Here is a 21,062-nt window from a genome sequence, read left to right on the forward strand (position 1 = left end):
AAGAGTTAATGTTTTAGGTCCAAAGATGCTTCTTCAGAACAGTATTTTTCTCGTGGATTGTTGTGATCTTCCTCAAAAGGGGGCGCAAGCAGAGTCCTTGATTGTCTTTGAGGTAGAATACTTATTGACAAGGTTATCCGGACTAGGCAGGAAAGTGCACGACTTACGTCAGGCATGATATTTTAGACGAGGCGTGGCCCAGGTACGAAGGGCAGAGTGACCGACTCCGTTCGCGCATCCTGACTGTTCCACAAATGCCCCCGACAAAGATGGCAGCCTTGCCGTAAGACGTGGCCTCACTCCGTGCGTGGTAGCTCGCGGCGCGGCCATTGGCTGGCCCTCCGCCGCTGCTCCCGCTCCCTATTGGCGGAGCGCACAGGGGTATGATGGCTGGTGGAGGGAAGGTGGAGCCGGGCCAATGGGTGCGGGGTGGGGGCGGGACGTCATTGAAGGCGGTAAATGCGAGGGTGAGCGGCGCGGGACGGAGACGTGGAGAAGGGGGTGCGCGGCTCGTTGGGTTTGCGGAGGGGTGTGCGCGTGGACAGCTCGTGGCGTTGGGCTCGGGGTTGCGGGTGGAGGTTTGGGGCGCGCGCACGCAAGTCTCGGGCTGGGTGAGAGCTGCTACGCGCCCGGGTCGTTGGGCGTTGCGGGCCGGGTTCCCCCGGGTTGTCATAGCAACGGGCTGTGAGGTGAGCGCGCGGGCGGTGCGGCCTGATCGTGAGCAAACCCTGAGCTGGAGGTGAGTGTCAGCGTAGACCTGCTGGTTTAAACGGACAGGCGTTTATCGGCCGCTTTCCCACTGAAAGTTAGGAGCCAAGTTTAGGCGATCAGGGTCAGGATTGATAAGAGGACCAGGATTGGGAATCCGGGGTCACCATTGGGAATTGGATCGGGGAGTCACCGTTGGAAATAGAATCACCGTTGGGAATGGCATCAGGATTGGGATTAGGATCAGGGAGTCACCAGTGGGAATGGGGTCAGGATTGGGATTAGGATCAGGATTGGGATTAGGATCAGGGAGTCACCAATGGGAATGGGGTCAGGATTGGGAATAGGATCAGGGAGTCACCAATGGGAATAGGATCAGGATTGGGATTAGGATCAGGGAGTCACCAGTGGGAATGGGGTCAGGATTGGGAATAGGATCAGGGAGTCACCAATGGGAATAGGATCAGAATTGGGAATAGAAATGGGGAGTCACCATTGGGAATAGGACCATGGAGTCAACAATGGGAATAGAATCAGGATAGGCAGTAGGATCAGGATTGGGAGTAGGATCAGGGAGTCACCACTCGGAATTGGATCAGAATTGGGAATAGGATCAGGGAGTCACCATTGGGAATAGGACCACGGAGTCAGCAATGGGAATTGAATCAGGATTGGCAGTAGGATCAGGGAATCACCATTCGGAATTGGATCAGAATTGGGAATAGGATCAGGGAGTCACCATTGGGAATAGGAATGGGGAGTCACCATTGGGAAGAGGATCAGGATTGGGAATCAGGTCAGGTAATCACCATTGGGAATAGGATCATGGGAACAATGGGAATAGAATCAGGATTGGGAGTAGGATCAGGGAGTCACCATTCGGAATTGGGAATAGGATCAGGGAGTCACCATCGGGAATAGGAATGGGTTGTCACCATTGGGATTAAGATCAGGATTGGGAATCAAGTCAGGGAATCACCATTGGGAATAGGATTTGGGTTATCATTATGAATAGGATCAGGATTGCATATAGGATCAGGCAGTCACCATTGGGAATAGAATCAGGATTGGGAATCGAATCAGGAAATCACCATTGGGAATAGGATCAGTGGTTACCATTGGGAATAGGATCAGGCAGTCACCGTTGAGAATAGAATCAAGGGGTTAGCATTGGGAATAGGATCAGGGAGTCACCATTGGGAATAGGATCAGGATTGGGGTCGTCATTGGGAGTAGGATCAGGATTGGCAATAGGATCAGAGAGTCACCATTGAGAATAGGATCCGGATAGGGAATAGGGTCAGGGAATCATCATTGGGAATGGGATCAGGGTTACCATGAGGAATAGGATCAGGATTGGGAATAGGATCAGAGAGTCACCAGTGGGTATAGAATCAGGGAGTTACCATTGGGAATAAAATCAGGATTGGAAATAGAATCAGGGTCACCATTGGGAATAGTATCAGGATTGGGAATAGGATCAGGGGTCATCATTGGGAATTGATTCAGGATTGGGAATAGAATCAGGGTCATCATTGGGATTTGGATCAGGATTGGTAACAGGATCAAGGTCACCATTGGGAATAGCATTAGAGTCAGTTATAAGATCAGGGGCCACCATTAGAAATAGGATTGGGGGATTAGGGGTCAGGATTGGCTGATAAATAAGGGGTGAGGATCCAGGATAAAGTCAGGAATGGGGTCCTGATTAGCGATATGATCAGATGTCAGGATCGGGATTAGCATCAGTGGTCATGATCAGAGCTAAGGGATAAGACTGGGGTCTCAGTTGGTAATCAGATTTTGGACAGGGCCTGGATTGGGATATGATTAAGGTTGATGATTGGGTTCAGGGCTAAGGGGGATAGGATCAGGGATTACCACTGAGGGTAGGATCAGAATCAAGTATCAGTTGGATTTTAGGATTATGTTCATTTTTGAATTCAGAAATTTGCTAAAATACTGAAAACATTCCACAAGTTCGGCAGTCTATGGAGACTGAAATGTTGACATTATATCAGAACTGGGAGGTGTTACAGATTATAAATCAACAGAAATAAGTAAAATTATTATTTCTTGTAGGCTATTAGTCATTCATTAGAAGTATAAAAACAATATGACATGTTCTAAAAATCTGAAACTAAAACAAGTCAGCATGACTGGCGGCATCTAGAGAGAGCGGGAGGGACAACAATTCTGGAGATTAATGACATCAAGAGATATGGGGATAGCGTAGGAAAATAGCATTGAAGTTGATGATTGCCATGATCTGACTGAATGGAAGAACAGGTTTGACAGGTTGAATGGCCTATTCCTGTTTGTGTTACTAAACAGTTAAGTTCCAGTTCAGTGGCGTTCTGATTAAAATTTTAATCAACCTGAAAAATTAACTCCCTCTCTCTTCAGATGCTACCAGACCCACTACTGAACATTTCTAGCATTTGCTGATTTTATTTCATGAGACATAGTTCATCTTAAATCTGTTTCTGTTCGTAACTATAATATTCCGACTTTGGTAGTATGTTAATAATGATGTACAATACTTTCTCTCCAAAAGTTTAATGTTTTAACATGTTTGCTGTGATGTGATTGCTTGCAACACACTGTGTGGTCTAATCATTGTTGTTTAAATTTTATCTTTACTTTTTTTATAAAATGTAAATGTTGTTTATTCTTAGGCTTCATTTACTTACACTGTTGATGCCACTCTTCGACTCAAACCAACTGTCCAGCTAACTGAGCAAACTGACCCTCATACTGTACTGGCTGAAGTCACCATGAAGATTCTGCCTTCTCAATCCCACCCCTCTCCTGAGGTGTGGTGACTCTCGGTTAAATTCACCACCAGCCATCTCTCTCTAATGAGAGCAGCCCTGTAGTCCTGTGGGACAATGGTGACTTTACCCCATTGTATTTTCAGGAAATTATTTGTTAGAAACTTTAGACCTCTGCTCATCTACATGTTACATTTCCCTTTAAACCGACACTCCTGTTCCTTGTCCTGTCACAGTTGTGCATGCTAAGTTGCTTTTGCCATCTATTAGCAGCCTCATGGGGCAATTTACACACTGCTAAGGTGACTAGATGGAAAATTCAGTAAGTTGGAGAGGGTGGCAGTGTGACCTTGGTTCAAAGTCAGAACCTTCAGGGTGCATGTTTTGGGCCATGGAGGCTGCTTTCCTGACTGTGATGCAGTAATTGGGACAATAAGCATCCTGCTGTGATGCCCTCCCCACCTCTCGCAGGATAACTGCCTCTGTTCCAGCCCTGGCAAAAATACAAAAAGTCTACTTAATTGGAACTCCAACTGTTTAAATTGACTGCTTCCACTCAGTGGACATCTAGTCCACATCCGAGCCCAGCCCTGGAAAACATTCTTCCAGTGTTGCGAATCTGTCTCAAACCCACTCTTCCCTCCAACCCTATCACCATGAATTAAGGAAAATGTGGCCCTTTGACTTTGTTTGTCTCATTCTCCGTAGAAATTATCTCACCTGACAAGTTCCATTAGTTTATATTTTTATTTTAATTTCTTGAATCCACAGTGTTTTGCTTTTGTCCGGTACTTTGTTTGGTATACTACTAATTTTGTGTCTGTCAAGTTGAGATATTGTAATGCCCCATGCTGAAATGTTGGCACATGTTGAAAGCAATAACTCTCATGGCATTTCCTCTTTCAGCAGTACTGCTGATTTGAGCAGAACGTATTTAATGCCAGTCCTGAGGAGATGTCCGATAGAGCAGTCTAAAGCATTAGCGCAGACTGAATCATTGAAGAATGTGGATGTTGGGGTGTCTTGGCGCTGTTCAGCAGAACTTCCCTGTTCAGTGTCCCCATCAACACGCCTTCTCAACTAATATAAGTAACAAAGCAGATCAACATTTTCTTTATCCCTTGGCAGATTGCTGGTCTTGCTGAATAGTGATGCGCTTCCTCACTTTATATTAAAATAAATTGAAATGCGGCACATTGAATCAACATGATAAATATTGAAATTTCTCCTTGTAGTGACGCTTTCTAGAATTTCAGTTGGTCCTAAAAGTTGTGTACATTTTCATTCCCAACAAAGGTGTGCCATTAATGTAGTAAATCCCTTCCATCACTTTTTGCCAGTATTTGAAGCTAGTTTGGCTTAGCTGAATTTCTCCTAACGTTATTAGAAGGCTGTTCCTAATTTGCACAAAATCGTGCACATACAACATTCTCAAATTACCTGGTGTCCTTGAACAAGGTGGTTTACTGTTTTGATTCAAGCCGGCCCTGTAGGGCACTATTCAAACTGGATCAAGTGTGATTTTGGATTTTGTTTCATAACAGTGGGAATGATGAGAGCCAATCTGAGCTTTTGTATCTGGGGAAAAAATAATATAGGAAACTCTTTGTTTTGCAGTATCTGCAGTATTTGGTGAAAAGAACTTCCTGAATGGAATGATCTGGTTGGAACATGGCCCCAGGAAAAAGCATAAAGTACTTGGAACTGGTGCTGCCCTGCGAGTGGGATGGCTGTACCTTTGTTGGGAAGACAATGGAGGAGTTCTGCGACCACATAGCTGTGCACTTGAAAGAACATGTCAATGAGTATGACAGCTTCGGAGATTTAGGTAAACGTCTGTTGAGATCACCCTTGAGCTTAGTCCCTTTTCCCTCCCAATTGTCTCTTTTGTTTTAATCTTTATCCCTCACATCCTTTTCTTGATTCCCGTTACTGTGTGGTTCCAGAGACTCTAGTGCCCACTGATATCTCATTCAAGTAATTGATCTTTATGTGTGAACCTTTCCCCTGAAGAGCAATAGAACATTTAATAAAATGCTGTATGTTCATATTTATTGCACACCTTTTCATAGATTCAATAACATTTTTATGTCTTTCTTAATGCTGTATAGAAGGATTCTTAAAGTATGCTCTTCTATTGACAATTTGAAGAGAAATTCTCCTCTCTGCTACTTCATACAGTGATTTTCAAGTTTCAGTCTCTAAACCACTTGTCTCCAAGTTCCGTGTTAAGAGTTCCAATCCAGTTGTGTTTTAATCCTCCCTGGCAGTGGTTAAGATTTTTGGTTCATATTGCCAAGAAACCAATAACTAACCCTTAATTAGCAAAGTGTGTGAGTCAGAGTTGAGTGAATTCACTGAGAGAATTGTGGGGGAGGAACATTGAAGCGAAGATCTTTGAAGTGATGCAGGTATGGTTAGCTGCCTGAGCCTTTATTTTAGTGAAACAGTACCTGACACAGGTGAAGGTATGTAAAGAAGTGCATGGAGAAAGGCTTAAATATCCAAACCGTGATTCAGATCTGAAGAGAAGCAGCCATTTTGTATTTCAGCAATTATTTTGTTGTCTGAAGCATTGTGAAAGTTCATAGGTGCATTCAGTCTTCTCTGATTGAACACTTTTTTGTGGGAGTGTCTCAAAGCAGCAGTGCATTTCCTGTGCTTAGAAGAGCACCAAGGATTAGACACCAAAAACAAACAAGGATTGATTTCTAGACTCATAGTGAAAGATGATTACATAAAATAATGAGCTCCTTTGCTCTTACGTTCCCCTTTCAGATGAGTACCAGTGCCTCTGGAGGGGCTGTGGCTTCCTGGCTGTAGAAGGCCCCAATGAGCTGGTGGTGCATGTAAACTTCCACAGCTATCATGCTAAGCTGAAATATTTTGGCTTGGAGCTGCAGCGCCTACGTCCAGATCTTCCTGTGTGTTCTCTGGACAACCAGAACCAGAACTTGATTCCAGAAATTGCAGAAACCTTTACCTGTCAGTGGGAGCATTGTGATGTGAGTATCAATTTACTTGCTTAAAATCTTTAACAGGGTAGATATGGAAAGTTGTTTCTCCTTATGGGAACATCTAGGACCAGAGACATAATTTCAGAGGAAGGGCTGTCCAGTGAGGACAGAGATAAGGAGGAGTTGGTGGGATTATTTTCTGTGTAAGGCTGTAGCAGCTGTGTGTTTAGGTAAATTCAGCTCTAAAATAGACTAAGATTAATCTAATACTCTAAGATTAATCAGGAATTAATGTTCATGGTAAAAGGGAGGAATGTGGACTTAAGGTTATCAGATCAGCTATGAACCGGTTGAATAGTAGTGTAGACTCAATGGGCTCAATGGCTTACTCCTGCTCCTACGTCTTATGTTCTTCAGTACTCATGTTGCCATTGGGTGGTTGTTTAAAAGATTTATTAGCAATTGAGATCTATAAGAAATATCCCAGAAATTCAAAACCTCATAAATGGCTGGATGATTTATACTGCTTCTCTGCGACTACAGCTTGCCTTTAACCTCTCTGATTTTCATGAGATTGCAGCAGTTACACTATTAAACTAAAATTACCACAGAACGTTGGGGTATCAAAACATAAGGGCTTTTTAAATGATGAAATTTACGTGGTGCCTATATGTTTATATTCTGGATGTCTATCGGTCAGCATGGACAGGATGGGCCAAATAGCCCCTTTCTGTGCTATGTCACTTCTATGGCTCTTTATCTTTTAATTTTTGTTTCTCTCTTATCAAATAATTCTTACCCTCTCATTTTTCTTTCTGTACCTAACTTGCTGCTTAGTTCATCCTGTTCTCCATTATCATGTTTCTTCCTCGGTCTTTGAATCTCATTTATTAAGGAGACAAGACCTTTAGCCCCATCATTTACCAAAGTCCTGTTGACCTTGTCATAAGCTCACCAACTTGCACTTTCACCATTTGGCAATGGAAGCATTTTTCGTGCTAAGGAGTGAGAGAATCAAACCCCCTTTTCATCGAGCACACACCAAGAAGTCCTGCCACTATGAAGTCTGGTGAAAGAATCTAAGAAATATTTTTTGTTCCTTACAATTTATTTTCTAATTCGGAGGCATTGTCTCTTTCTTAACAGGGTTTTACAGACAATTGACACCTACTGGCATCTTGCTTTAACTAACAGTACCAGCAGGCTATAGACTGAACAAGACAGCACATCAGAACCCGATCATTCGTTGCTTCATGCTGTCTATTTTCCAGAGCAAATCATATAAAAATCATTATACTTGAACCTTGTGATCAGAGATAATGGGAACTGCAGATGCTGAAGAATCCAAGATAACAAAGTGTGAAGCTGGATGAACACAGCAAGCCAAGCAGCATCTCAGGAGCACAAAAGCTGATGTTTCGAGCCTAGACCCTTCATCAGAGAAGGGGATGGGGAGAGGGTGATGAAATAAATAGGGAGAGAGGGGGAGGCGGACCGAAGGTGGATAGAGGAGAAGATAGGTGGAGAGGAGCGTACTGGTGGGGAGGTAGGGAGGGGATAGGTCAATCTGGGGAGTATGGACAGGTCAAGGAGGCGGGATGAGGTTAGTAGGTGGGAAATGGAGGTGCGGATTGAGGTGGGAGGACGGGATAGGTGAGAGGAAGAACAGGTTAGGGAGGCGGGAACGAGCTGGGCTGGTTTTGGGAAGCAGTGGGTGAAGGGGAGATTTTGAAGCTTGTGAAGTCCACATTGGTACCATTGGGCTGCAGGGTGCCCAAGCGGAATATGAATTGCTGTTCCTGCAACCTTCGGGTGGTATCGTTATGGCACTGCAGGAGGCCCTTGACCGTGTCTCCTGCTTTTCCCGCAACACATTCCTCACACCCCGCCCCAGCAATAACCGCCCTAAGAGAATCCCCCTTGTCCTCACATACCACCCGTCAACCTCCGAATACAACACCTCATCCTCCGACACTTCCGCCATCTACAATCTGACCCCACCTCCCAAGACATTTTTCCATCCCCACCCTTGTCTGCCTTCCGGTGAGACCACTTTCTCCATGACTTCCTCGTCCGCCCCACACTCCCCTCTGACCCCACCACACCCGGCACCTTCCCCTGCAACTGCAGGAAGTGCACACTTGCCCCCACACATCCTCCCTCACCCCCATCCCAGGCCCCAAGATGACTTTCCATATTAAGCAGATGTTCACCTGCACATCTGCCAATGTGGTATACTGTATCCACTATACCCGGTTTGGCTATCTCTACATTGGGGAAGCCAAGCGGAGGCTTGGAGACCGCTTTGCAGAACACCTCCACTCGGTTCGCAATGAACAACTGCACCTCTCAGTCGCAAACCATTTTAACTCCCCCTCCCATTCCTTAGACGACATATCTATCATGGGCCTCCTGCAGTGCCACAATGATGCCACCCGAAGGTTGCAGGAACAGCAACTCATATTCCGCTTGGGTACCCTGCAGCCCAATGGTATCAATGTGGACCTCACCAGCTTCAAAATCTCCCCTTCCCCACTGCATCCCTAAACCAGCCCAGCTCGTCCCCGCCTCCCTAACCAGTTCTTCCTCTCACCTATCCGCTCCTCGCACCTCAAGCCGCACCTCCATTTCTCACCTACTAACCTCATCCCGCCTCCTTGACCTGTCCGTCCTTCCTGGACTGACCTATCCCCTCCCCACCTGTACTCTCCTCTCCACCTATCTTCTCCTCTACCTATCTTCGGTCCTCCTCCCCCTTTCTTCCTATTTATTTCAGAACCCTCTCCCCATCCCCTCTCTGATGAAGGGTCTTGGCCCGAAATGTCAGCTTTTGTGCTCCTGAGATGCTGCTTGGCCTGCTGTGTTCATCCAGCTTCACACTTTGTTGTACTTGAACCCTGCCTTTTTTTATTGATTTATAGGATGTGGGCATTGATGGCTAAGTCAACAGCCTGATAAAGGTCAATTGTAGCACCTTGACTGCCATCTAGTGTGGGTGTGAGTGTTGGCCTTTTACACAGCTTGTGCTTAAAAAACTGAGAGGAATTTTGGTTATCAGTTAAAGTAACAAAGGAGCTGTCAGTTTAACATAACAATCTAACTGGTGCACTGCTGTCCTAGCAGTAAGAAAACTTGCCACTGTAAGACATTGGGTTGAGCCTGACTGATATAATGATTGATTTGATTTATTGTCATGTGTACCGAAGTACAGTGAAAAGTTCTGTTTGCAAGTACTACAGGCAGATCATTGTAAACAAGGACATAGGGCGTTTTGACAGAGCGAGGTATACAGGTTACATTGCACAGGATGTGCGTGAATCAAGATCAACATAAACGAAGCAACATTATTTGAAGTTAGAGAGTCCGCTCTTTGCTCTAATAACAGCAGGGAAGAAGCCGTTCTTGAGTTTTTGAGAAGATTTGTAGCCCAGGTTGTGGATGAGGTTGTAGACTTGCTCGCTGAGTCAGTGTGTTTGATTGCAGACGTTTTGTCACCTTGCTAGGTAACATTGTTAGTGTGCTTCCGGTGAAGAGTTGGTATTCTGTTCTGCTTGTTATTTATATGCCTCAGTTTGCTGGGGTGGTTGGCATCTCTTCCGGTTCTATTTTTCAGTGGTTTGTATATTGGGTCCAGTTCAATGTGTTTGATGGAGTTCTGGTTGGAATGCCAGGCCCTCAGGAATTCCCTGGCATGTCTCTGTTTGGTTTGTGCTATTATAGATATGTCGTCCCAGTCGAATTTGTATCCGTCTTTGTCCGTGTGTATTGAGACCAGTGGCTAGTTGATGTTTGTGTATCCTTATTGTCAGTTTTCTTCCAGTTTGGACTTTGTAGTATGTCTCGCAGTCCTTCCTTGGTATTTTGTGTATTATGTTAGTTTTTGTGAGTTGTGGGTATGGGATCCTTTGCGTTCATCAGTATCTGTCGCAGGGTGGTTGTTGGCTTGTGGGCCACTCTGATACCCAAGGGACTGAGTAGTCTTGTATTTATCTCTGAAATGCCTCTGATGTACGGTAGAGTGGCTAGTGTGTCTGGCTGTGTTGTGCCTTCTTGATTTTTACGCTTTTTGAGTATCCATTCCTTTAAAAACTCTGCATAATTGCACGAAGCAAAACAGGAGCGCTTATATTCAGTTTTTAAAAGGAATGGATACCCAAAAGGCACAATCTGCCATTATCTCCACGGCAGAGCACAACAAGAAGACACAACACTGCCAGACACACTAGCCACCCTACCGTACATCAGAGGCATATCGGAGATGGCCACAAGACTACTCATCTCTAGGCATCTGGGTAGCCCACAGACCAACGCCACCCTACAACAGCTACAGATGAACATAAAGGATCCCACGCACACAACCAATAAAACCAACATATTATACAAAATATCGTGCAAGGACTGTGAGGAACATTACAACGGCCAAACTGGAAGAAAACTGACAATAAAGTTACACGACCACCGACTAGCCACAAAGAGACACGACCAATTCTCACTGGTCTCAGTACACACAGAGAAAGAAGGACACAAATTTGACTGCTACAACACAGCCATACCCGCGCAAGCCAAACAAAGACATACCAGGGAATTCCTGGAGTCCTGGCATTCTGACCAAAACCCCATTAACAAAAAAAAATTGAATAGGACCCAATATACAAGCCACTGAAGAACAGAACCAGAAGTGATGCCAACCACCCCAACAAACCGAGGCATATAAATAATAAGCGGGACAGAACACCAATGCTTTACTAGAGGCGCACTGATGATGTTACCTAGTAGGGTGTCTGCAGTCAAACACACTGACTTGGTGAGCAAGTCTACAATGTCAAGCTGTTCTTGAATCTACTGATGCATGTGTTAGCTTCTATATCTTCTGCCTGATTGAAGAGGTTGTACGTGAGCATTACCTGGGTGAGATGGGTCTTTGATGATGTTGGCAGTCTCTCCACAGCAGTGAGACGTGTAAATGGAGTCCATAGATGGTAGGTTGGCTTCCATGATGTTCTGGGCTGTGTAAATACCCTTCTGTGATCAGAGATAATGGGAACTGCAGCTGTTGGAGAATCCAAGATAACAAAGTGTGGAGCTGGATGAACACAGCAGGCCAAGCGGCATCTCTGCTTGGCCTGCTGTGTTCATCCAGCTCCACACTTTGTTATCTTACACAACCTTCTGTATTTTGTTACAGACCTGGGCAGAGCAGTTGCCATACCAGGCTGTTACATACTCGGACAGTATGCTTTCAATGGTGCATCTTTTAAAGTTGGTGAGGTCCTTAAGGACATGCTGAATTTCCTTAGGTATTGTTGTGCCTTCCGGATAGACTCATCTGCATGGGAAATCCAGGACAGGTCATTGGTTATCACCACTCCGCTGCTATGAACTTGACACTCTCAACCCTCTCAACCTCAGCTACATTGATTAGATGGGGCCATGTCCTCCTCCTTTCTTTCTGAAGTCAGTGATCAGTTCCTTAGTTTGGCTGACATGGAGAGAGATAATCATTCTATAAATCATGGCTGAAAGGTGGTCTCAACTGTACTTTCCTGTCTGCCTTTCTGTGCTCATCATTACCTGATGTGGCCAATACATGACATCAATCCACACTAATGTTTTAAATGATTAATTGTCCATTGCCAATGGCCCAGCAAACAACTTAAAAGTTGAATTAAATTTGGAACTACCAGGATTTGGCAATAAACGCCGACTGCCCAAAAATGAAAGATTTTTGGTTTAGTCAGTCAAGTTTATGGATATTAACCAGTGATTACCTATGAATATCAACTCAAGACAGCAATATGTTTTACTATTGACAGTCACTGATCCACAAAACTACCTTGCAGAAATTACTATCTTTAGGAATGGAGATGAGAATAATCTTGATGGAAGGGTGTTGAAGAAACTATAACGGGATTTCAGTTCTCCTTGTATTATGTCATAGAACTTCAGAAGTAACTCATTGTGAAAGAAAGAACTTGAGTATAAAGTGCCACTCATAGCCATAGGATAGAGTGTGCGTTACTGAATGTATTTTATTGTGTAAGTGTCATGACATTGAAAGCAGTAATTTGTACACAACTATGTGGCAGAAAACAGGTTCAGACTTATTGCTTGAGAGATAAATATTGTCAGTTTCCCTGCTGTTTTATGTTAATCCAACACCTTAGAAATGTCCCGACCCAAAACGTCAAGCTTTCCTGCTCCTCTGATGCTGCTTGGCCCGCTGTGTTCATCCAGTTTCATGCCGTGTTACCTTAGACAATGTACAGTCTTACAATATAGCACTAAGTGTAAGATTTGTCCTCAAGTCTCTAGCAAACTTGATCTAACAGTCTTTTAAGTCTGAGGAGAGAGTGCTGCTCACTGAATTATGCTGAACACTATTGTAATGAAATTTGAGGTGTTTCAATATGACAGTACATTGTATAACTGGGAGTATTTATTCTATTAATTGCCTTAAACCTATCTGGAATTTCTACATTCTGAAATACTTGTGAAGTTGAAGTGTCGATGCTTGATGAATGTACGTGTACTCAAACCTTCAAAGGTAACACCTGATGGTGGAACCTTGTTATATTTGTACCCCTAATTGAAGTACTTTGGTTGTCTATTAATTTGTGTTTTCTTTCTAGAGTACATTTGACAATCCGGAATGGTTTTACCGGCATGTGGACATGCATGGACAGTGTACAGATAAAGAAAGCCTTCCAAACAAAAATGAAACCATTTCATGCTGCTGGAAAGGTAATTGACTGATGCAGATATTGAAACAAGTTAGAAAGTTGGAATTTTAATTCTGGACTCCTAAGCTTAATTTTATTCATTTATAATTGAAACCATGTTTGTCTAAAACTTTTCTAAACATAAAAGGTAGAAATTACAGATTCTTTATTTTTAATTTAAATAGAAAATATTGGTGATAATCAGCAGGCCTGGCAATGGAAAGAGAAAAGGTTTAATGAGATGGTGCCAAACCTACAATGCATTCTGCTTTTATTTTTTATTTCTAGCATTCTCAGTACCTTACTATTACTTTTGTTGGAAACAACTTGCTTGCATCCTAGTTGAGGTTATTTCCTAATTCATTTCTGATGCACCTCTTATCTAGAGATGAACACTCTGGAATGATGGTTTTCCCCCCACAGTGTGGAATGCCTCTGAACCTCTCAGACCACATTCCCAAAACAGTATTCTGTGGCAGACAAATCCTATATGCCATAATATCCTCCCTCTGCCTCCATGAGCCTGGTTATAACACTTGAGATGAAAGGTTTGCAATTGTTGGTGTTTTAAATAGCTCACTTAAATAACAAGTACTGAAAGATCACAGAAGACTCATTCTCAAAAAAAGCTGACAAATCTTCTTGGTATCCCTCCAATATTTATCATACAGTGGACTCCTAAAACAAACCTGGTCATTTATTTTGGTGCTGTTTCTGTTGTCTTGTACACCAATTGCCTCCCACATTTCCAGCAAAAGTGTCTGTACTTCAGACGTACATTGTGAGTTGTAAAGTGCTTTGGGGTGTGAAAGTTTGAAACAAACGTTTCTTTCTTTCTCTCAATCCTAGGTGATGTTTATAAATTTAAAGAAAAAATGCGTATATACAACACCAATGTAGCATTTCTTTGTTACGAAGCTGAAGTGTCAGCTTAGATTGGGACCTCATGCAGTTCAACCTTTTGAGGCAAGACTGCAACTAATAGATGAAACTGACACCAGGAGAAGATTTGTTAATGGATCTGCCTGATGCCTCAGTTTTCACAGTACAAGACACTAGCAGCATACCAGAACTTCAAGAAAGTCAGGGGGCAGAGGTGACTGTAGTGATCATCAGTAAGGAGAAAGTGCTAGGGAAGTTGAAAGGTCTGAAGGCAGAATAATTACCTGAACGAGATGGACTGCACCTCTGAAGGAGGACACCTCTGAAGGAGGACACCTCTGAAGGAGAGAGCTGAAGAGATTGTAGAAGGTGATCTTTCAGGAATCATTACAGTCAGTTAGGTCCCAGAGGACTGAAAAATATTTAACATTATATCCCTGTTTAAGAAAGGAGGAATGCAGAAGCCAGAAACTTTAGGTCAATTAGCCTGACCTCGGTCATTGGTAACATTTTTGAGTCCATTATTAAGGATGAAATTGCTGAGTGCTTGGAACTGCATGGTAAAATAGGGCAGAGTCAACACCGCTTCATCAAGGGGACGTCATACCTAACAAATCTGTTAGAATTCTTTGGAGGTAATGAGCTAGTTAAACAAAGAAGAGCCAGTAGATGTGATCTGTCGGGATTTCCAGAAGGCCTTTGACATAGTCCCGCACAGGAGGCTGCTAAATAAGGTAAGAACCCATGATGTTAAGTGCATGGACAGAGGACTGGCTTACCGGCTGAAGGCAGAGTAAGGATAAAGGAGTCTTTTTCAGGCTGGCAACCAGTGATTAGTGGAGTTTGGCAAGGGCCAGTGTTGGTGCTAGAACTGTTCACATCATGTATTAACGATCTGGATGAAAGAACTGACAGCATTGTTGCTAACTTTGCAAATGACACAAAGGTAGGTGGAGGGGCAGCTAGTATTGAGAAAGCAGGGAGCCAGCGGAAGGTCTTGGACATGCTAGGTGAGTGGGCAAAGAAGTGGCAGATACAATATAGCGTGGGAATTTGTGAGGTTGGAAGTATAGAGATGCTATAGGTTTCGGAAATCTGAAGCACAAAGGGATTTAGGAATCCTGGTTCAGATTCTCTTAAGATTAAGATGCAGATTCACTTGGTGGTTAGGAAATCAAATGCAACGTTAGCATTCATTTCAAGAGGGTTAGAATACAATAGTAGAAATGTACTGTGGAGAGTGTATATGGCTGTGACCAGACCACATTTGGAATGTTGGAAATAGCTGTATGCCCTGCATCAAAGGAAGGATGTGCTGGAGAGGGTCCAGAGGAGGTTTACAAAAATGATCCCGGATATGAAAGGCTTGACAAAGGAGCAGCGGCTGAGGTCTCTGGGTCTGTACTCAATGGCACTTAGAAGAATGAGGGGGGATCTGATAGAAACATACAAAAGACTGAGAGGCCTGGATAGAATGGATGTGGAGAAGATGTAGCTATTAGTCGGAGAGACTAGGACCTGAGGCCACAGCCTCAGAGTGAATGGAAGACCCTTTAGAACTGAGATGAGGAGGAATATTTTCAGCCAGATGGTAATTAATCTGTGTAATTGATTGCCACAGAGGGCTGTGGAGGCCAAGACATTGAGTATATTTAAGACAAATAAATAGGCTCTTATTTGGTTGAGAGATCAAGAGTTACAGAAAGAACGCAGGAGAATGGGGTTGAGAAACATGTCAGGCATGATCAAATGGTGGAGCAGACTCAGTGGGACAAATGGCCTTCTGTGCTCATATCTTATGATCTTATGGATAGTAGTTTGCAACTTGATTCATGGGAAATGTTTTTGCTTCCCTTCTCCCAATGTATCCCTTCACTGTGTCAATTTAATTCTAATGAAATGGTCATCGAATGACTGGCACAGACACAAAGGGCTGAGTGCAAATCCTCACCACGACAAAACCGTGCTGTAAGACATTTGAAAAATATGTATGTTTCCATTCTGTTTCCTGCCCCAAGAATTAATTACAGATTTCTCTAAACATTTTCTTTTGCATTTTATTCATGCTCCAGGTTGTGGCGCTACGTTTAAAATCAGATTTAAACTTCGTGAGCACCTGAGGAGTCACACACAGGAGAAGGTTGTCTCCTGCCCCAACTGTGGAGGAATGTTTTCCAACAACACCAAGTTCTACGACCATGTTCGCCGGCAGACCTCGAATGAACGTATGTGGTTGTTACAACTGAACAATTAAATTGTTAAAACATATTAACTTTTGTGGTAACACAGTGTGGAGCTGGAAGAGCACAGCAGACCAGGCAGCATCAGAAGAGTAGGAAAGTTGACAGTTCGGGTTGGGACCCTTAGGGTTTTGGTTTAGGAAGTTGTACTAAACTTTCTGGTTTTTATTTAGTTGGCGTGCGTAACTGTGGAATTTATTGAGAATGGAACTAACGGAGAATGTTTCTGTCGTTGAATATCTCTCTTCTATCAGTAATTTAAATTCTGCCCTGGGGTGACTGTCTGTGTGGAGTTTGCGCATTCTCCCCATGTCTGTGTGGGTTTCCTCCGTATGCGCTGGTTTCCTCCCACAGCCCAAAGATGTCCCCGCTAGGTGGATTGGCCAAGATAACTTGTCCATAGTGTTCAGAGATGTTTAGATTAGATGGGTTATAGGGGGATGGGTCTGGGTGGGATGCTGTGAGGGTTGGTGTGGACTTGTTGGGCTGAAGGGCCTGTTTCTACACCGTAGGGATTCTTCTTCTTCCATAGTCTGTAGATTATTAAGGTGCAAAGATGGCCTTTACTAGAGTGATGTGCCCTTCCTGTTGGATGTGTGAGATTAGGGAGAGTTTCCATGTTACTAGTGATTATGCCTACAGGAAGTGTGTTTGGTTGTGAATCCTGTTGGATTGCGTGGATTGGTTAGAGTGGCAGTGAGAGGCAATGAAGAATTTACAGGAGCTAGGGGTGTAATGGATTGCAGTTGCAGGAAGGGAGATAAACTGCAGATACAGTTAAGTAGATGGATGACCTCCAGGAAAGGTAGACAAGGTAGGCAGGTAGTGTAGGAGTTTCCTGTGGCTATCCCCATCTCAAACAAGTGTGCTGTTTTGAAAAATGTAGGACCTGATGGACTCTTAGGGGAATGTAGCACTGACAGCCAGTCTTCTGGTACTGAGACTGGATTTAATGTAACGAGGGGTACACCAGGTTCCAAGCAATTGATTGTGATGGGGGACTCTGTAGTCAGAGGCACAGACAGATGTTTCTGCGGCCGACAGTGGGACATTCGAATGGTGTGTTGCCTCCCTGGTGAGAGGATCAAGGATATCTTGAAGAGGATGCAGAATATTCTCAAAGGGGAGAGGGACCAGCAGGAGGTCGTTGTACATACTGGAACTAATGACATAGGAAGAGAAAAGGACAAGATTCTGAGGAGAATGTATAGAAAGGTGGCAGGAATTTAAACTGAAAAGGAATGAGTCAAACAGTCAGGGCAGGCAGGAACAAAGCAGAGAATGAGGTAGGACTGATAAATTAAACTGCAGTTACTGCAATGCAAGAGGCCTAATAGGTAAGGCAGATGAACTCAGGGCATGAATGGAGACATGGGACTGGGATATCATAGCAGTTACGAAGATGTGGCTTAATATTCCAGGGTATAGATGCTATAGGAAGGATAGAATGGGGGACAAGAGAGGAAGGAGAGTGGCTTTTTTGATTAGGGATAACATTATGGCTGTACTTAGGGAGGACATTCCTAGGAATACATCCAGGAAAGTTATTTGGGTGGAACTGAGAAATAAGAAAGGGATGACCACCTTATTGGGATTCTACGGTACAATCCCAATGGTCAGCGGGAAATTGAGAAACAAAGTTGTAAGGAGATCTCAGTTATTTGTAAGAATAATAGGGTGACGGTTTTAACTTTCGAAACATAGACTAGCACTGGCATAGTTATAAGGGCTTGGATGGAAAAGAATTCATTATGTGTGTACAAGGAACTTTTTTGATTCAGTACGTGGATGTGTCTATGACAGAAGGTGCAAAACTTAACCTCCTCTTAGGAAATAAGTCAGGGCAGGTGACTGAGGTGTCAGTGGGGGAACACTTTGGGGCAAGTGACCATAATTCTATTAGTTTTAAAATAGTGAAGGAGAGGGATAGACCGGATCAAAATGTTCATGTCCTAAATTGGAGGAAGGCCAATTTTGACATGTAAGGCAAGAACTTTCAAAAGTAGATCTGGGGCAGATGTTCGCAGGTAAAGGGAAGGCCTTCAAAAATGAGATAACGAGTCCAGAGCAAATATGTTCCTGTTAGAGTGAAGGGCAAAGCCGGTAGGTGTAGGGAATGCTAGATGACTAGAAAATTGAGATTTTGGAAAAGAACAAGAAGGAAACATATTTCTGATATAGACAGCAGAGATTGAGTGAATCCTTCGACAAGTATAAAGGCAAGAGGAGTATCGTAAGAGATATATCAGCAGGCAAAAAGGGGACAGCTTTGGCAAATAGGGTTAAAGAGAATCCAAAGAGATTCTACAAATGCATTAAGGACAAAAGAGTAACATGGGGGAGAATAGGTCCCTTTAAAGATCAACAAGGCCGCCTATGTGTGGAACTGTAGGAGATTGGGAGGTTTTAGTTGAGTATTTTGCATCAGCATTTACCACGGAGAAGGATATGGAAGATAGAGAATGTGGGGAAATAAATAGCAACATCTTGAAAAATGTTCACATTACAGAAGAGATGGTGCTGGACTCCTTAAAATTCATAAAGGTGGTAAAATCCCCAGGATGTCAGGTGTACCCTAGAACGCTGCACGAAGCTGGGGAAGTGATTGCTGAGCCCGTTGCTGAGATATTTGTATCATTGATAGCTGCAGGTGAAGTGCTGGAAGACTGGAGGCTGGCTAATGTGGTGCCACTATTTAAGAAAGGTGTAAGGAAAAACCAGGGAACTATAGAATGGTGAGCCTGATATGAGTGGTGGGCAAGTTGTTGGAGGAGATTCTTAGGGACAAGAATACATTTATTTGGAAAGGCAAGGACTGATTAGGGCTAATCAACACGGCTTTGTGAATGGGAAATCGTATCCCACTAGCTTGATTGAGTTTTTAGAAGTAACAAAGAGGGTTGATCAGGGCACAGCAGTGGACGTGACCTATATGGCTTTCAGCAACTCTTTTGACAATGTTCCTTATGGTGGACTCATTAGCAAGGTTAGATCACATGAGAAACAGGGTGAGCAAGCTATTTGCATACAGAACTGACTTGAAGGTAGAAAACAGGTAGTGGTGAAGGGTTGCTTTTCAGACTGGAGGCCTGTGACCAGTGGTGCGCCACAAGGACTAGCACTGGTCCACTGCTTTTCATCATTTATATAAACGATTTGGATGTGAGGTATGGTTAGTAAGTTTGCAGATGACAGTTGGAGGTGTAGAGCACAATGAAGAATGTTACGTCTAAGTACAAGGGGATCTTGATCAGATGGGCCAGTAGGCCAAGGAGTGGCACATGGAGTTAGTTTAGATAAATGTGAGGTGCTGCATTTTGGAAAGGGAAATCAGGGTAGAACTTAAACACTTAATGGTAAGGTCCTGGGGAGTGTTCCTGCACAAAGAGACCTTGGAGTGCAAGTTCATAGCTCCTTGAAAGTGGATTCGCCAATAGACAGGATAATAAAGAAGGCATTTGGTATGCTTGCTTTTATAGAACTTTTGAGTATATTTATTTATTCTTTATACTAATATAGATCTTTATTGAGTGGGAGGTCATGTTGTACAGGGCATTGGTTAGGCCACTATTGGAATACTGCTTGCAATTCTGGTCTCCCTATTGTAGGAATGATGTTGTGAAACTTGCAAGGGTTCAGCAAAGATTCACAAAGATGTTGCCAGAATTGAAGGATTTCAGCTATAAGGAGAAGCTGAATAGACTGGGGCTGTTTTCTTGGAGCGTCAGAGGCTGAGTGGTGACCTTATAGAGGTTTATAAAATCATGAGAGGTGTGGATAGAGTACATAGACAAGGTCTTTTCCGTAAGGTGGGAGGGTCCAAAACTGGAAAGCATAGGTTTAAGGTGAGAGGGGAAAGATTTTAAGAGGAACCTAAGGGGCAACGTTTTCAGCAGAGGGTGGTGCGTGTATGGAATGAGCTGCCAGAGGAAGTGGTGGAGGCTGATACAATTTCAATATTTAAAAGGCATCTGGATAGGTACGTGAATAAGAAGGGTTTATGGGCCAAAAGCTGTGAAATAGGACTGTATTTAATTAGGATATTTTGGCCAGCATGGACGGGTTGGATTGAAGCGCCTGTTTCCGCACTGTATATCTCTATGATCTTTATGACTGAGTGTTGCCACCATTGTAATGAGTGAAAGTAAAACATTGCGTAGCACTGTTTCAAAGAAGAGCAGGAAATTTTCACTTCGGTCTGTAAACTAAAACAAAAGTCAGGTTGTTATCTCTTTGCTGGGTGTAAGATCTCTTTGTACCCATATTGCATTTCCTACAGCTCATCACATGTATAACAGAAAGAAAGATTTGCATTTATATAGCATCTTCCCCAAAATGAAATGTTCTGAAACACTTTATAGCCAATTAAGTAATTTTGTAGGAACTGCAGATGCTGATGTTTTGGGCCGAGACCCTTCTAAAAAAAATTTTCTGACGAAGGGTCGAGGCCCGAAATGTCAGCCTTCCTGCTCCTCTGATGCTGCTTGGCCTGCTGTGTTCATCCAGCTCCATACCTTGTTATTCTCAGATTCTCCAGCATCTGCAGTTCCTACTGTCTGTGAAACAATTTTAACCCCACTGCAAAGCCTCTTCTAAGGATGCCTACCCTGAAGAAATTACCCTCCTCCCTCTGAAAGAACTTTTCTGACAAAGGGTCCAGGCCTGAAACGTCAGCCTTCCTGCTCCTCTGGTGCTGCTTGCCCAGCTGTGTTCATCCAGCTCCACACTTGTTACCTAAGTAATTTTGTAATCAGTGCTGTAATATCGATTGAGGAATAAATA

The 21,062-nt window shown here is 43.5% G+C and overlaps 1 protein-coding gene across 1 annotated transcript in view; it reads left to right on the forward strand.

Annotated features, from left to right (window-relative positions):
- Positions 1–472: 472 nt before the first annotated feature.
- The window catches only part of zgc:112083 (uncharacterized protein LOC550461 homolog), a 38,534-nt gene continuing 17,944 nt past the window's right edge, over positions 473–21,062 (forward strand). The window contains exons 1-5 of the mRNA XM_048541084.2: positions 473–501; positions 5,100–5,310; positions 6,261–6,487; positions 13,069–13,180; positions 16,113–16,265. Of these exons, the coding sequence (XP_048397041.1) occupies positions 5,154–5,310; positions 6,261–6,487; positions 13,069–13,180; positions 16,113–16,265 (649 nt within the window). The 5' untranslated portion in view covers positions 473–501; positions 5,100–5,153. The remainder of the gene's footprint in view (positions 502–5,099; positions 5,311–6,260; positions 6,488–13,068; positions 13,181–16,112; positions 16,266–21,062) is intronic.

Source organism: Stegostoma tigrinum, chromosome 12, assembly GCF_030684315.1.
Source record: "Stegostoma tigrinum isolate sSteTig4 chromosome 12, sSteTig4.hap1, whole genome shotgun sequence".
Classification (NCBI taxonomy): Eukaryota; Metazoa; Chordata; class Chondrichthyes; order Orectolobiformes; family Stegostomatidae; genus Stegostoma; species Stegostoma tigrinum.